This window comes from Squalius cephalus (assembly GCF_949319135.1).
Source record: "Squalius cephalus genome assembly, chromosome: 8".
NCBI lineage: Eukaryota > Metazoa > Chordata > Actinopteri > Cypriniformes > Leuciscidae > Squalius > Squalius cephalus.
The window spans coordinates 4,105,129-4,122,508 of NC_137129.1; the positions used below are offsets into that span (position 1 = coordinate 4,105,129).

General features: G+C 37.4%; 3 protein-coding genes across 3 annotated transcripts in view; 1 reads left to right on the plus strand and 2 right to left on the minus strand.

Moving 5' to 3' along the window:
- ppt1 (palmitoyl-protein thioesterase 1 (ceroid-lipofuscinosis, neuronal 1, infantile)) overlaps positions 1–17,380 on the plus strand; it is a 230,959-nt gene that overhangs the window by 134,011 nt on the left and 79,568 nt on the right. The window lies entirely within an intron of this gene.
- Positions 432–13,155, minus strand: lypla2 (lysophospholipase 2). The gene is made up of 10 exons (XM_079879156.1): positions 13,063–13,155; positions 11,315–11,407; positions 7,963–7,994; positions 7,811–7,876; positions 7,654–7,701; positions 6,557–6,627; positions 6,246–6,319; positions 6,053–6,154; positions 4,580–4,756; positions 432–2,106 (listed from the first exon to the last, which is right to left on the minus strand). Exons 2-10 carry the CDS (start codon positions 11,390–11,392, stop codon positions 2,056–2,058), a joined length of 699 nt encoding a protein of 232 aa, XP_079735282.1. The 5' UTR covers positions 11,393–11,407; positions 13,063–13,155; the 3' UTR covers positions 432–2,055.
- On the minus strand, positions 14,004–16,848 carry pithd1 (PITH (C-terminal proteasome-interacting domain of thioredoxin-like) domain containing 1). Its single transcript, XM_079877895.1, has 6 exons — positions 16,483–16,848; positions 16,005–16,048; positions 15,786–15,863; positions 15,574–15,678; positions 15,364–15,472; positions 14,004–15,167 (listed from the first exon to the last, which is right to left on the minus strand). The coding sequence occupies exons 1-6, from the start codon at positions 16,675–16,677 to the stop codon at positions 15,066–15,068; spliced, it is 633 nt and encodes a 210-aa protein (XP_079734021.1). The 5' UTR covers positions 16,678–16,848; the 3' UTR covers positions 14,004–15,065.

Sequence of the window (17,380 nt, forward strand, 5' to 3'; positions counted from 1 at the left end):
TTCAGGAATTTAAACATTTTAATTTCCAAAAAAAGTTCGTTTCGGGCCACAAGGAGTACCCAACTAACGAGCAACAAGGACCTAATTTTAATTTAGATATTCTAAATAGCAGGATTATATAAATTATCGTAATCCCACTGTACATCAAGCGCATCCCGCCATTGTTTTGAATGCGCTCGACAACTAACCGGAACCGTCCTAGGGCCAAATACGTCACTTCCTTAAACAGACGAAAGGCCGTTGAAATGGTCTATACACATTCTCTTGCCTTGTTACACCCTTTGGTCTATTTGCTCGCCTGTTAGGAAAATAAAAGGAGAGACAGTGTGTGCAATGTACACTGTACATAACCATAATATGATGCTGTGCATTGATGTCTGTGACGTTTGTTTGTCTTGCTCGGTTATCAATAAAACACAGGACTGCATTGCTGTGATTTGCATCATTTATTTCACATACAGTTGTTTTGGGAAAGTTTCTGAAGAACCAAGTGTCCCTCAGTACACTTCAAATAAAGACAACGACAACGGAACATAACAGTTTTTTAAAGACAAAAAAAGAAAAACCCAGCAACAAAACACAACTCAGGTGGACATTTACTGACAAGTTCACTGTTAAACCCAAAGATATTGCCCGTTTCTGCTGACCAACTTATGCCTGGCATTCCCATGAATCATACAATAAACATCCAAGCCACAGGGCAAATAGGAAACCTGTCTGTTGCTAATTATAAAAGAGGGGGATCATAGCAGTTATGAAAACATGGAAGTCAAATGGACTTAGATAGAAGATAAAATAACACTGAAATAATATATAATCGAAGAACATCTATTTAGATTTAAAAAAGCAACATTCACTACTTTGCAAACAACTGGTTTAGAGATATCATCACACATTTTAATAATCCATTTTCAAATGTATACAAGCAAACTGTGAGAGAAATGACTCATAATTCAATTTTAATAGTTAATTAATTAAGGTTACCTCATAATTCTTTAATAACAGCAGGCTTAACCCGCCACGCTGCCGGCGCAACTGTGACCTTCCGTCTTTTGTTAATAGATTGTGTCAGTAAACAATACTTTTATGCAATATGGAACCTGAAATGTATATACATATGCCATCTGAGACCCCAGAACACATGAATGTGTTTGGTCACATGGGTGGAGGAGGATGATGCGGTTATGAAGAGAACAGGGAATTAGCGAGGATTTGGGAAAGTTATTTAAAGCAACTGGAAAAAATTATCGGCCCCGTCTGGAGTGACTCACTTTGATCATTATTATTAATAATAAGTGATGTCAAGAGCAATGAGATACTCAGATCTAAAGCTAAAAAATTAATAATAATTTAAATAAGTATATTATACAAGTTCTAGCATGGTGTAATTTAATAAGCTAATTTTGCATATAGACTTGGTGCCAGAATTCAGAGAACAAAGCATACTGGACGATTCCAATGAGTCATTAGTAGTTTATTTGAGACATGTTTGCTTGCCGTTCTCGCATTTCTAGTTAAACTAAACAAAAGTATGAGTTGCAGCATCCCGATGAAGCCATGCACTGTGGGACCAGCAGCGTGACGAGACTCACTCCAGACGGCACCGGCTCCCACTAACTCCCTCCATCGCCACAGATTTGCAGCATCTGAACTTTCCCAAAGTTCTGCGACAAAGCTGTCCGGAAAAATGTTACGTTTACCGCCTTGCTTGAGAGAAAGAGACATAGGAGTAGGGGAGAGAGAGAGATACTGGGAAACGGTTTGAGATTTAATGCTTACAGGAATGTATGATGAAAGTCTCCCTTAAAGAAAAGAGCAAAAGTTTCATGGGAAATTATTGTATGTACGGATGTTGTCACTTATAATATCACTTTTTTTAATGATGTATGAAATTACAAAGAAAGGCGTGAGATGAGATGGTTTGCATGTTCACAGTATGTACAACTGAATGTTCATGCGCATGTGTTGTAGGGGATCATGGCTGTTTCCTGTGAGAGAATGGCAGGTCGGAGGTGAGAGGTCAGTGTCTAAGGGTCACAGTGAGTTAGGTTGAGGTCAGACTCGGGGCAACTGCTTTTCAATGAACTCCTTCACAGCAGACATCTCCTGTAAAGCCAATCAGAGAGAAGTATGGGTGTTAGAACTAGTGTGCACAGATAATATAGTTTGACATATCTACTGTACAACATCTAAGATCATTTTGCATGATTTCAGTTCAGACCTCATCCTGTTATCGGTTCACAAGAGTTCTGAGAAATATTTACACTGCTGTTTCACAGTTTAATACATTTATTCTGCAAGGACATTAAATTGATTAAAAGGCAATAAATGAAAGACAAAAGACTAAATAAATGCTTTTTTGAACTTTCTACTCATCAAAACATGTATCACAGTTTCCACAAAAATATGAAGCTGCACAACTGTTGTTCAACATTGATGATAATTATCAGAAATGTTTTTTGAGCCGCAAATCATCATATTAGAGTGATTTCTGAAGGATCATGTGACACTGAAGACTGGAGTAATGATGCTGAAAATTCAGCTTTGATCACAGGAATAAATTACACTTTAAAATATAGTAAATAAAAAAAGAAACAGGTCTTTTAAATTGTAATATTTCACAACATTACTTTTACTGTATTTCAGATCAAATAAATGTCTTGGTGAGCATAAGAGAATAAAATAAAAAGCATTAAAAAAATCATACTTTTATAGACATATAGGTAAGTCCAAATGGATTTAGATCATTTTTTTCCAGGGGAATCTCTAAGATCCTTCGTAATGAATTTGCACATGGGAAAATGTGTAAGGCAACATTAATCCGGATACATTTGAAAATGGCGTTTTCATTTCAGAATGCTCCATGTCCAACACAAGCGTTTTCATCCATCTGAAAATGCTTAAATCACCTCACTGCACATGTCTAAAACATACTAATATACCATGGTCTGGGTGAATACTCGATTCTGATTGGCTGCAGGGGTGTCCATTAAAAAGTGATAGAGGACACCTAGTAAATAAACCGTCAGGCGTAACCAGGGAAACCAAGTTATTGTTTGTAAAAACTTTAGATTTCGATTGTAAAACTAATTAAAATATAAACTAATGTTTTAAAAATGTGTTATTTGGCAAGTGACCATGGTATAAGCGGGTTAATGCCCGACGAGGTGTCCATTGTCAGGTATTAATGGATTTCGGCGCCAATGCGCGTCGGACGGTTCACGCCTCGCCGTCGTCCATTAATACCTGACAATTGACACCTCGTCGGGCATTAACCCTTACATAGTTCACAGGACGATACCAAGAGAGCAGACATAATGAAGTTCTCACGCTATTCTTCTGGCACGATCATTTTATTGTCAAAATTTCCCACCACTCAGTGTTGTGTCCAGGTTGCACTCAAAATCTCATGGTCTAAAACGCAATTGTCATCGTGTTTTGTTGCAGGAATGCAATATGAAGACTGTGCAAAGGAACATTTCTCTTTAGCAACACTATGAAAGTATATAGCAGGCACACCAATGCCGGCATAACCATAGATATCTGTGGATACAATCACATGACTAGTAAACATGCGTCATTTTCTAATTTATCTACTTGGAAGAACGTTTTCAAAAACCTCAGTCTTCGTTGACGAAAACACTGTCTCATTGGGTCTCATTCATGAAACATTCGTAAATATACGAGTAAATATGTGAGTGATTTGCACGTAAAGAGACCTTCCCGAAAACTCTTCTCCTGATTCACAAATATTTCGTAAACGTCAGATGTGATAGTGAAATGTGTGTGTGTGTTAATGAATTCCAATCAGTCGTAAATGGGACGCGCGTGCACGCTCATTCTCAATTACCATAAATCCCGCCCATTAAATCTGACTGACAACTATATATGGGCATCATATTATGACACCAAACGAAGGATTTCAACATGTCTTCTCAAAAGCGAATGAAAAAGAGACATTTCTCAGATGCAGAAATTGAAGTTTTATTATCAGAAGTTCATTCAAAACGCCACATTTTATTTTCAAGCGTACATAGTGGCGTATCAGGTCCTAAAAAAGGAAGCTTGGCAGCATATTACAGATGCAGTTAATGGAGTTTCATCTGTTAATCAAACAGTCCCAGAAGTGGTTCGACATGAAGCTTGACTGCAACACTTGTGACTTGCGGACTTGTGTTCTGTTTGCAGATGCTATTACTGGCTCTCATAATAAAAGTAAGAAGAAAAAACGTATGTAATTACTATATATAATATTTTTTCAAAATGCTGTGTAAATATGTACCCGATTAAGGTGAAAATGCAGCCTTATTAATGAGCAAAACGTTCGGATGTTAAACGCACTATTTACGCGTGGCTGGGACCAGGTGTAGATTTCTTTCGTACCAACAAACATTTGGAAAATACGAACATTTTAATGAATCAGAAAATTTTCGCCAGAACCACTTTACACACGATTTACACAAAAATTCGTTCTGCTCGTGTTTCATGAATGAGACCCACTGTGGGCAAAACAGAGAGAAAAAAGAAAAGTTTTCGAACAAAGACGTATTAGTGAGGACAAGGCCTGAGAAAGACTGACCTGAGGACAGGAGCTGTGCATGAGACCCGGGTAGGTGCGGAAGGTGATGTTCCCTGGAGAGACGATGGTCTTGAGCTTCTCTGCTGTCATGGCCCCGAACTGCACCGGGATCATGGGATCCATCTCGCCATGACACTGCAGAATGGGAGTGCCCTTGTTTCCACTCCCACTTGCAGCCTAATGGGGAAAAAAGCAGATATATATTGACATCTACATATCAGGGCTGGACATTGACACCTATTTCATGATTCGAAATCGATTCACAAACATGCAATTTCAATTCAATTTCGATTTAGCATTTTCACTGGTCACAATTTTGACATTGATACCATGGGAAAAAACTGCCAAATAGATATTTTTAATATTATCTCATAATTTGGCAGCAGGTTTATTAGGCTACTGTCACTTTAAGACCTGACGCACTGATCCATTATACTGTTACACATGCGTTATCTTTCTAAACCGTTCACTTAAAACATGACTGTGTTTATGTGAATGCTCGCCTAAATCAGCATTTTGACATTATTATGTGTGTATTTGACTGTTTAAGCGCAATAAGCAGCGAAAAAAACTCAATTTAGTCCTGAGAGGCGGCTTTATGTGCCGCACTTTGGGTGTGAGCTCAAAATCAGCAGGAACAAGAAAGATTATTCGCAATACGTGCAATCCCACGTCGAAATTCAAGCCGACAATAACAATAAGCTAACACCAACAATATTCATCCAGAGCAAATGAAACGAGTGAGGAGAGGCGGGTTTGTGTGTAACTCGCTGTCGGAGAGAGAGAGAGAGAGAGAGATAGAGAGAGAGAGAGAGAGAGAGAGAGAGAGAGAGAGAGAGAGAGAGAGAGAGAGAGAGAGAGAAGCTGGTATCGCCTATCTATACTGTGGAAAATTAAATTAGTATCGCGTTTCAGATATTTCATTATCGATATGTATTGACAACAGTATATCGCACTTAGTTTATTATTTCAGATGCCTTTTAAAAGACTAAAATTTAAAAATGTATATATGTGACCCTGGATCACGTCACCAGTCACAAGTCGTACAGGTATATTTGTGGCAATAGCCAACAATACATTGTACGGGTCAAAATTATAGATTTTTCTTTTATGCCAAAAATCATTAGAATATTAAGTTAAGATCATGTTCCATGAAGATATTTTGTAAATTTCCTACCATAAATATATAAAACATCTATTTCTGTGAGTGAATGCAGCACAATCGCGAACACAAATGAACAACTTTAAAGGAGATTTTCTTAATGTTTCGATTTTTTTGCACCCTCAGATTCCAGATTTACAATAGTTGTATCTCGGCCAAATATTGTCCTATCCTAACAAACCATACATCATAACACAAAGTGTTAAAACGCCACTGCTGAAATACATGTCAAGCCCTGAATACATACATATTATATATACACATACACACACACATTTATTCTCACACACACACAGCTGAATATCTTGTACCTGTGGGAAAGTCTTGTGAAGTGGAAGCCAACAACTAAGTCCAACAACACCCGCTAGTTGCTGCTGAGAGGTCAGAGCGGTGTAGAGAGACAGAGCTCCACCCTGAACATCAGACGACAAACCAGGAACTGAAGATCATCTGCAGTCTCAGCAACTTAACTGATCGTACACACTGTCAGGAGGGATCACTTACCTGAGAGAAGCCACCCAGAAGAATACGATTGGATGGTATACCATTCTTTACCTCGTGATCGATGATGGCCTTTACTGTTGAAGAGAGGGAGCGGACTATACTTAGCGCCACATAATCAGATTTCAGCATATAACAACATTCTCTCGCAATACTTGTCTTCCTCATTAACTTGTTGTGTTTCTTCATGTGGTTTTATATTCGCTGACACAGACTAAGCCAATTTTAGGATGTTTTTAAGTCATGGACAGCTTCTGCTGTATTCAGGAAACTGCCCCAATGTGCATGTGTGTCCAAAAACACATTTTGCTCACTGTTCTCTGCTGCTCTCTTAATCCCTGCTTCATCCTCTGGGGATTCTGGGCTTAAGCCCATCAGGTCAAACCTGAGAAGAAGAAAAATTAGACAAGAATTAAAAAAAGACTCAAAAAGTACAAGTCCACTAGTGAAAAATGCTTTTATTTAGAATTTTATTAATACAGTTTTACAGTATACTATATTAACTAAAACTAAAGCTATTAAAAAACATTTCTGTTAATAAAAAAAAAAGGTGAAACAAAATAAAATAAATATTAGTTGAAAAACGTAGAAATGTTGCCTTGGCAATAAGCTGAAATAAGTTTTACCGCTAAAATTATTAACAGAAAATATATGAAACTAACCAAAACTAAAACTGAAATAAAAAATAAAAATCAACTCTATATAGTAATATTAAAAAAGAGACAAAAAGCACACAACTTAATTACTAAAAATTAAACTGAAATTAACAAAAATAATAAGTTATTTAAAATACTAATATACTATTTTAATATTAATATAATACTATTTTAAAATATTTTAAAATGTTAGTATGCATTTTAAAATGTAATATATTTTAAAATTATTTATTCTTGTGATTTCAAAGATTATTAATAAAACTATAAAACTGATTAATAAAACTATAAAACTAAAAATAACACTGATTATAATTAATTAACAATTTTAAAAGCCGTTTTCTATTTTAATATTTTTTTAAATGTTAGTATGTATTTTAAAATGTAATATATTTTAAAATAATGTATTCTTGTGATTTCAAAGCTGATTATTATATTATATTATATTATATTATATTATATTATATTATATTAGCAACCTGACAACTGAAAAATAATTTTTGCTTTAACCACAAGTATATAGCATTTAACTGTCTGTACGTCACATGCTCAAAGTCACAAATCTACTTATTTGATTAAATGCCCTAGAATAGAGCAGAATCTGAAATACTACATCATACATTTCCTTTGTTTTACATTTTTCAAAATCATCAAACATGGTTTACTCCAGGTTTCAATTACATTTTAAATCCCCACAGCACTTTTAAGTGAATGTACTAGTAATGTACTGTAATGTACCCGCAGCAGAGGCATCTTACCATGAGGGCATGGTCATCTTCATGTTCAGTGTTACAGGGATTCTGGGTCTGGAGTCAGAAAGAATGACAGACTAGTTTGCAATAAACTACACGAAGAAAAGTGAGACTAACAATACTTCTTTATTGCATCACAAGCAATGTTTTGCAAGTCACTTACGCGTGTGGACAGATGTATTTGATGTACGGCAGTCTAATAGACGTCATGGAATCAGCCCAGCCGTGTCTATAAGCAACACGACAGGGTTATTTTCATGCAGGACGAGGGCCATCAGAAGATCCTGCAACAGGCAGGTAATGAACACAACTTACCCTGTGTCACCCAAGCCATGAAGGAAGATCACCTGCAAAGTTAACAGAATGTGATGTGAAACTAATCTCTCTGCAAAGCCCAAAAGAGGACCGATTTCCTATGTTCGATGCTGACTCTTGGTTATTTTATATGAAGATACCATCTCAATAGCAAGCTTGAGCTTTCTGTGTATCTATTTCCTCCGATAAAGAAGCAGATAGACTTTCACTCAGACTGTGAAAGAGCATCTCTATTAAAAGACATAGTTCATAATTTACTCACTCTCATGTTGTTCCAAACCCATTAGACTTCGGTTAATGTTTGAAACACAAATGAAAGGGATGGTTCAGAGTAATTTCAACCTAGGGTCCTTTGCACCATGACCTCCAGCCAAACACCCCCCCGGAAGCTTATTTTCCCTTGGTTGAACATTATTAAAGTTAGAGCTTATTTAGAGATATCAGCCAAATGGCTTAGACTAGTGCAGGCGCTAATGGATCCAAGCTTGTATCTCGTAAATTACCCCACTAATAAAAAGCCCGTAAAAGTCCTTTGCAAAACTCACAAGTGTAAGGGAAAAGCTAATGAATTTAACACTCCATAGAAATAAAGTGATGACAACTTAGTGTTAACTAATAATTGTTGCAAACTGGTGCTACCAACAAAATATTAGTGCATTCCTGGAACTGGGCGTCGTTACACTACATCCTTATTAGGGGTGTGCATTGGCACTGCCCTCACAATTCAATTCGATTACGATTCACCAGGTAACGATTCGATTCAATTCAATTCTGCGATGCATCAAAATTCTACTGCACACAACAAGACAAATTTTTCATCAGTCATGAGGCAATACAAGCAGTCAGATATTGAACAACAGATTTTATTGGCTGCCATGTGTGTATTATCACTCTCCTGTATTAAATAAAATAAAATTGAATGGTACAGGATATTGGATATGGCATTTTCAAACCTGAAAATGAAAACATAAATCACTGCTTTCAGTCCAGGTGTCACTTGTAATGGCTACACGACTGGCTTTACACATTGATTCCATTACCTTTGCTTTGGTTTCTTTGTACAATGTGGGAAGCGCAGAATCAGTGAAGGTAGCTCTTGTCGGTAGCTTATACCGGGGCTCAATAGTTTTAAGCATGTGGCAAAACCCCGCATTTTCTACCACAGAATAGGGTCGTAGATCCTTCGCTATGAAACATGCCACCGATCGTGTGATCCTCTTTGCTCTCTCGGAGTTGTGTGGCAACGTTGACACTAGCGACTCGTCAATACTTGGCTGGGATGTGTTGACTTTCTGTGTTGTTGTTGAAGCCAATTCAGGATGCCAACGATCAACATGGTTCGTGAAGTTAGTTGTATTGCCAATGTGCTTGATTTTAGTGTGGCAGGTTTTACACACCGCGTAAGTCTTGTCTAGTTTCCCATCAACTTCGTAGAAGCCCAGATGTCCGCTTTCCAAGCTTTGGGTGCGTTTTTAATTACCCGTCTATCGCGGTCATTTCCCTCCGCCTCAGCCATCTTGATTGTTGTTGTTATGCCCCCGGAAGTATTTGAAACTTCACAACTTTATTGTCCAACTCAAGGCCAGAAAATAAAGTGACATAACCGATTATGGCACTTTGCCGCATCGATGCTGAATCGTGCATGCCCCGCATTGCGATGCATCGCCGAATCGATTATTGTTGACACCACTAATCCTTATGCATCGCTTTCTGCCAGGACTTTTACAGGCTGTGGACTTTACGGAAGTGACCTTGACGTCCGGGTTAGCGGTAGCATTAGCCATCAGGCAAGTGTTATTTAAATAAACTCCTGATGTACTTACAAACTTTCCAATGCCTCGTTTTATGAGTACAGAACCTATTTGTACTACTGTAGAAGTTTGGTGCCATTCCGGGCATTATTAGTGGGGTAATTTACGAGATACAACCTTGGATCCATTAGCGCCTGCACTAAACCATTCGGCTGATATCTCTAAATAAGCTCTAACTTTAATAATGTTCGACCAAGGGAAAAAAGCTTCAGGGGGGGTGTTTGGCTCGAGGTCATGGTGCAAAGGACCCTATGTGTGTCCATCATTGTTTAGATGTGAATAAAAGCCTAAATTAAATCTGTTTATCATATAAAGCGATCGTGTCTCTTTAGAAGACTTGGATTAAATCACTCGACTTGACGACGCATTTAAGACCAGGAATTTTCATCACCTGGACGTTCAGTCTTTCAGAAACCTCTTAGAGACTTAAAGCTCCAATATGTAACAATTTTGTAATAAAATTTCCGAAAATAACTTGCACAGTGTGATATATTTCCTACAGTTGTGTACTTACAATATCTCAAAAGTCTCCAAAGATCTTTTATTGAAGAGAAATTCCGATTTTAAATAACTGTCCGTCCAGGAAAAGAAATGTCGCCTCTCAGTGACGCAATGTCCGCATTATCCTTTTTTTCCAGTGTGGACCATGTGATATTCCACCACACCGGAATATCACATGGTCAAATGCGGAAGTGGTGGTTATAGCGTTATAGCCATAGACTGTATGGTTATCGTTGTTATGGATCACGATTACTCTTTGGCGAGTATTGAAGTGCCAACAAAACGAAAGCGTCCATATTCGGATACACGCAGACTGTGTGACAAACGGAGGAATAAAACCCGGATAAATATCGGCCAGGCGTTTTTGAGATGGAGAGAGCTGCGCAAATCTTGGACTTGACAGAGACTCTGCTCTCGCGAGTGTATTGATAGACAGGTAAGCAAATCAATTTTTTTTTTATTGTACAAGTAACGTAATAGTTACAGTAAAGATGATTTTAATAGATATGAATTAATGACAAATAGCTGTAAGTTGTAACGGGATAATATAGCATAACATTTCACGTTCCTTTCAGTTCATTAATTATGATGACATAAAAATAATACGATCAGACATACAGGTAATACAAAAACGAATAAATTACCTCATCCGTGATCATGATTCATTAATTCTATTTAGATACATCGCTAGATGGTGAAAACGCATTAAAAACGACATCTCCCATCGTCACCTCCTTCATAGCGTCATCAAGCTTCGCCTTTGTTATTGTTGGAAACTGCGCCCTCTTGTGGTGAAATTTTTTTACATATTGGAGCTTTAATTAAAAATACGTCAATTTGTGTTTTGAAGAAGATGAATCAAGGTCTTATGTTTTTGGAACAACACAAGGATGAGTAAGTGATGACAGAATTTTTATTTGGGGGGAGAACAAACCATTCAAGGAAACTGATTGGGTATATTTGAAGCCTGGCCTCTGTAATGCTAATGAATCTCTAGAGCAACATCAGATTTTTGGTTAATGATTGGACTGTTCTCTCACCACAGCCGTCTCCTTCTCCGTCCCAGACACGGTCACGGCTTCAGCGAGCAGAGGTACAGACATGTTGTTGCCACACATACAATGTGAGGAGTGCTTTTAGAAAAATACAAAAACAACAAGTTCAAAAGCAATCAGCACAACATGTTTGTGTAAAACACAAAGGCCCAGGCATTAAGTATGGGAGAAATGGTTATTAAAGATACAAACCAGCAATTTTAGAAAGAAACTGTCAGCAGGCTGCAGAATGATTAACAAAAGTTGGTTTAATTGCCAGTGTTGTTAAAGTCATTTTAACCAGCAACTCAAGCCCATCTAAAACTAAAAGTGCGCTATTGAAATCTAGACGAGGAAAAGAAAAAGTGAAAAATTACAGGGTGATTACGTCTAGTGGATAAGCACTGACGCTTATGTTAATCATACACGCAGATCACAAGTTTGTACTAGCAGACGTCTGCTTAAGACGAGTTCCCGGAAAACTAATGAAGCCTAAATGAAAACCACGAGTCCCTGTTTTCCTGGAAACACATGACAGCGCTGAGAAATCAAATCTTGACAGTTGCAGGAGGCGAAACACTCCAGTTTAATGGATGCATTCATGTTTGTGAGAGGCCTGGGTGATTGTGACACAAGCCTGGAGTGTTTCATTTTTTTTTGTTATTGTTATCAGCTCAATAAGAAAGTTTGGCTGATATATTAACGTCAAATCGTCGATAAATAATGGATTATTTCCTTCAGCTGAGACACTTGAGGTGTGCACTGTTCGCCATGAGGGGTTTAAATTGCTTAAAATATGGTTAGAATCATTTAAAAAATAAAATACAGTGAAGTGTAAAATGTGCAGCGCAAGTCTGTCATATAGACTACAATAAATTATAATCATTATAATTGATTGAATTTTGATATGGCTTTTAATGGTGAGACTTTTGTTTTTGTAATCAGGCTCTCAAATTATATAAAAATTTGGATTTAGATTTATCTGCAAATATATCGGTTATCGGCTTTCAAATATCATGAATTATCTGTTATCGGTATCAGCCAAATTTTCATGTCAGTGCATCCCTAGTTTCAAACAAACACTTGAATAAACTTTATGTGTCTGTCTGGGTTTTTAATCGGTCAGTCTGGCTTCCTAGACTTCAGTGCTGCACATACTATCAAATACTTTTATTAAACCACCTGCTTATGAAATCTCCACAAAATACCAGAAGAATATGAAAGGACTTTTCCAATGAAACTGCATGGTGTCCTTATGCACCAGTTTGAGCGTTCGCCACACAATGGCTCATTGATGCACATTAACAAATGACTGTATTGATCATCTCTAATGCGTCAGTTCAATAATCCTTCACATGAACACCACGATCATATGTTCACAATGAATAGGAAGGGATGGGCAGGAAAAACAATGAAGACACATAGCTTCTGTTTTTAAGCCTGATGGAATCAAGGACATGATTCATGTTTAAATAAAGCCGCTAGGTCGTTTCATTAATACTCGAGCGACATGATCGGCAGCTTAATCCTGTTTCGCCTGTATTATTGTCACAATGAACCCACAGCCTCAGAGATGGAGCTAGCTGGATCTCTCTACCCCCGCGATTAAGCCCACTATTACGCTGTTCAGCGTCAAACTTGCGCTTTTATAGCGATCGTTAAAGCTAAGGTCAGGGGGTAGAATACATTTTAATTTTCAGGCAGAAAAAAACAGATATAAACAGCGGTTTACTGCAATAAATGTATTGACTCACCGCTTGCTATCCCAGGTCACAACGGAACTTCCGCTCCTTCTGCCGGAGAGGGGCGGGGACACGGCGCCGTGACGTCATCGCGTTTCTTCAACCGCGTGAGCTTAAAGGGTTAGTTCACCCAAAAATGAAAATTCTGTCAGTAATTGCTCACCCTCATGTTGTTCCAACCCCGTAAGACTTTCGTTCATCTTCGGAACACAAATGAAGATATTTTTGATTAAATCTGAGAGCTGTCTCTCTCCTCCGTAGGCTTCTATGAAACTTGAAACTTGCCGGCCCAGAAAGTTAGTAAAGACAATGTTTAAAATAGTCCAAGTGACTACAGTGGCTCAACCTTAAGTTTATCAAGTGATGAGAATACTTTTTGGGCGCAAAAAACAACAACTTCATTTTCTTCTGTGTTTCTCTGAGTGAGTTCACGTAGTGTAACAGCGCAGAGCTTCTGGGTTGTACTTCAGAACGTAGGCTCACTATTGGCCAGCATCACACACATGACCAGCGTCGGCCAATAGTGAGCCTCCGTTCTGACGTACAACCCAGAAGCGCTGCGCTGTTACACTACGTGAACTCACTCAGAGAAACACAGAAGAAAATGAATAGTTGAATAAAGTCATTATTTTTGTTTTGTTTTTTTTTTGTGCCCAAAAAGTATTCTCATCATTTGATAAACTTAAGGTTGAGCCACTGTAGTCACTTGGACTATTTTAAACATTGTCTTTACTAACTTTCTGGGACGGCAAGTTTCAATTACATAGAAGCCTATGGAGGGGTGATCCAGCTCTCAGATTTAATCAAAAATATCTTAATTTGTGTTCCGAAGATGAACGAAAGTCTTGCGGGGTTGGAACAACATGAGGGTGAGCAATTACTGACAGAATTTTCATTTTTGGGTGAACTAACCCTTTAAATGTGGCAAAAGCTAGCAATCTGTACCTTATTTTGTAAGTGTAAAGGTAAAAAATTCCAATTCCAATTTATTTGTAAAGCACATAATAAAACAACAGTGTTGACCACAGTGCTGTACTGAAAGGACAAAATAAAAGTATTACAAAAATAAATAAAGACTAATTTTTAAAAAAATCTGTAAAAACCATCACTCATACATGATCAAAAGCTAATGTACATTTTTTTTTTTAAATGTCTGAGTTATTATTCTAAACAAAATCTTAACTTATCAGCAACAAATTGTTATGCATAAGTGAGGAGAAATGGATTTGTAGTGATGATTAAAATAGTTTCATATTCCCTGCTCCTGTCACATTTGTGATTGTATGATTGATTACACTTTATTTTAAGTTGTCATTGTTACAGTGTAATTATATATTTAAGTACTGATATTAATCAACAACATGTACTTACTATAGGGTTAGGGTAGAATTGGGGTTTGGTTGAGGGTTAGTTGCATGTAATTATGCATAATTTACTGTTATTACTATGGTAAGTACATGTAACATATGTAACAAGGACATTGTAAATTAAAGTGTTACTGTATTTGTATTTAACTAACAGCAGCATAATGCATAAGTTGTTATAAAATTTGTGTGATATTATGAAATGCCAAAAAAGTGATTGAAATTAACCAGGAAAATTTATTTTTAAACAAACTGCGGGAATCAATCAATATTAAACACTTTGAGGACCCGATTAGAACACATTTTCCTAAATGGTTTTTAATCTCACAATTGAACCAAATAATGCAAAAAATATCAAATGGATGAATACTATATTGCAAAACCAAACTGAGAGCATACATTTCCACTAGATTTTTAAAGAACAGACTTCTTGCATGGCTCATCTATTCTGTGATTTGAAGCGTTTATTTGACATAAGCATACATTCAGTAATTATGCTTATATAGCTTAATGTTTATTGGCAAATTAGCAGACGAACAAACCATAGTAAATAAATCCGTTACACATCAGTTCATCTGGCCGTTACCAAAACTCTTTTGCACACTTTTATAGTTTGACACAGCAGGCGTGAGGTTCTCTTTCCTCGGTTTGTCATGATATGAAGTGTGTCTGGGGCGTAATGCTCTTCACTTGGTGATCTGCTGGATTGGCTGCTGCTTCATAGTTGCAGATCGTCACCTCATGTCTGTGAGGCTGAAAGAGGGATAAAAAGAGACTAGATGAAGGATTTTATGATCCCATTTTCCTTTCCAAGGTGAAATCAATATTTATAAAAACAGCAACACTAACATAATATCATAAGAATGTAGTGCATTTCCAATCAGTTATTAATAGTGACAATAGAAGTGGTGTTATTGTTATAGCAGGATTTGTTTAATCCAGTACTGACCTCTGCGTATTCTCCCCGCAGACCAATGTAATACACGCGAGTGGATTCTGTCCCAAAGTTTCGAGATATGTGGATAGATAAGTGCTCCACATTGGAGAATCTCGCGATCCTATATAAAATGTTGGGGTTGGTCAACATAGATTTAGTGTCCAGTATACAGGATGTATAATTAATGTGCTTGTGCATGTTAACATACTTAAAATTGCTTACTTGGTTGGATACTCAAGCTCGGCATGCGGATCCCTGTTTAGGCGAAAGGCTTGTTCTGGCTCTCTGCTTGTATCATCAAATGACATTTGGGGTATGTTCTTGTACCTGATCACAAAGCACCAGTTGCAACACCCAATCATGTAAACTGTAGTTGCATTATCCATATGTGATGCTGCAAGAGAGGTCTCATTTTCCAGTGAGAGCAAACTCACAGTCTCATTTCGGCTGGGTGTGACTCATCATCTTCTCCAGCAATAATGATCCCTTTCAGCTTCACGCTACCTGTAAACCTGCAGATTTAACCATGTGCATGAACCACATCCACATCTGCTGGCAAAGCATTTCATACCCAGACAAATCGTATTAAATAGAACAGAACAGAAATTGAAATTAGTCTAGGAGGATAAATGCTGTTGCAATATAAATCTTACGGTATATTGAACAGAAGCTCCTCGTCAGCATCACTTTCAACAAACTAAAAAAAAATGAAATGGGAGACATACATTACAACAAACAGAAGAGCAATCTGATAATAAAACAGCCAATGTATTTCATTTCTCTATTCTTATATATATATATATATATATATATATATATATACAAACATTATGTACGTGTGTGTTATTATATATATATAGACATTCATACACACACACGCATATATATATATATACACACAATATACAACAAACATGCCATCGCCACCTAAGCACATCAAATGTGTAAAAAATGTGGTAAACCTTTATTTAATTTTAAGATTGTGAGCACAAACATGCCATCGCCACCTAAAAAAGCACATGCACTGTGTAAAAAAGGTGGTAAACCTTTACTTTTAGTTTTAAGATTATAATATATGTGGTGGCTCTAAGTTTCCTGTAAAACTATTCTATACACTATATAACTGCGTACCTTCGTCCTGTCAGTGCGTTGATCCCAAGGCTTGAAGACCAGTTTCCCATCTCCGTCTCGGCTCTCATTCAAGCACTGAAGCTTCTCGATATCAATGCGTTTGTACAGCTCATATTCCACTCCTCGCTCTGCGGGCTCGTGCTCGCATTCACAGGAGCCGTGGCCGTGGCCGTGACCGTGACCGTGTCCAGACATGGTGCGTGAACAACGGGAAAAGTGCCAAAACACTCACAACAATGCTCTAAAGAGGGAGATATTCGACAGCTCGAGCGGCTTCAGTGACATATGCTAAAATCGCACAGTTATACACAGGTGGTAGAAGCTGCAAAGTAGACAACACGCAAATACGAAAGGTGGAATGTGATTGGACCTTAAAAAGCAAGGGAACCAATGAGGAGCCGAATTTGGAGTCGCGTTCTTGTGACGCATTGGTCGCTCCGCGTCTGCGCGTCAAAAACAGTCCGTTCTATCATCCCTGAGTTCATTTTTGATAAGATAGGGGGTTTAGAAATTTTTTTGAGGTGTAATTTTGATGTAAATAAGATTCCGATAAAGCTTTCTTCTTTTCATAAACAGGTTTTTCTATTATGGATGCTCATTTTTAAGCATAATTTTTCTCCACACAAATCTGTGATTTGGAACAACAAATACATTACATTTAAAAATAAATCTTTATTTTACAGAAACTGGTACAGTAATGGTATAATTTTGGTCAGACAGTTATTTAAGAATAATGGTCATCTTTTTAATTACTGTGAATTCCTTAACTATAATAAGATCCCTGTAACTGCTAAAGAGTTTCCAGTAGTATTTGATGCCATTCCTAGTGGCCTTATTCAACTTTTATCAGGCAGTGTATCTTCCGAAGCTATCCCCATATATACTACTAATCGGTTAA

Bases quoted from the DNA above. Each gene is read 5' to 3' on its own strand.
- pithd1 (XM_079877895.1), bottom strand. From the start codon at position 16,677: ATGTCTGGACACGGTCACGGTCACGGCCACGGCCACGGCTCCTGTGAA. The intron at 15,864-16,004 runs GTAAGATTTATA...TTAAATCTGCAG, and splicing joins GAGCTTCTGTTCAATATACC to GTTTACAGGTAGCGTGAAGC. The intron at 15,473-15,573 runs GTAAGCAATTTT...CATTTTATATAG, and splicing joins GAGCTTGAGTATCCAACCAA to GATCGCGAGATTCTCCAATG.
- lypla2 (XM_079879156.1), bottom strand. From the start codon at position 11,392: ATGTGTGGCAACAACATGTCTGTACCTCTGCTCGCTGAAGCCGTGACC. The intron at 6,628-7,653 runs GTAAGATGCCTC...TCTTCTTCTCAG, and splicing joins AAGATGACCATGCCCTCATG to GTTTGACCTGATGGGCTTAA. The intron at 4,757-6,052 runs GTACAAGATATT...TTTCCCCATTAG, and splicing joins TTCACAAGACTTTCCCACAG to GCTGCAAGTGGGAGTGGAAA.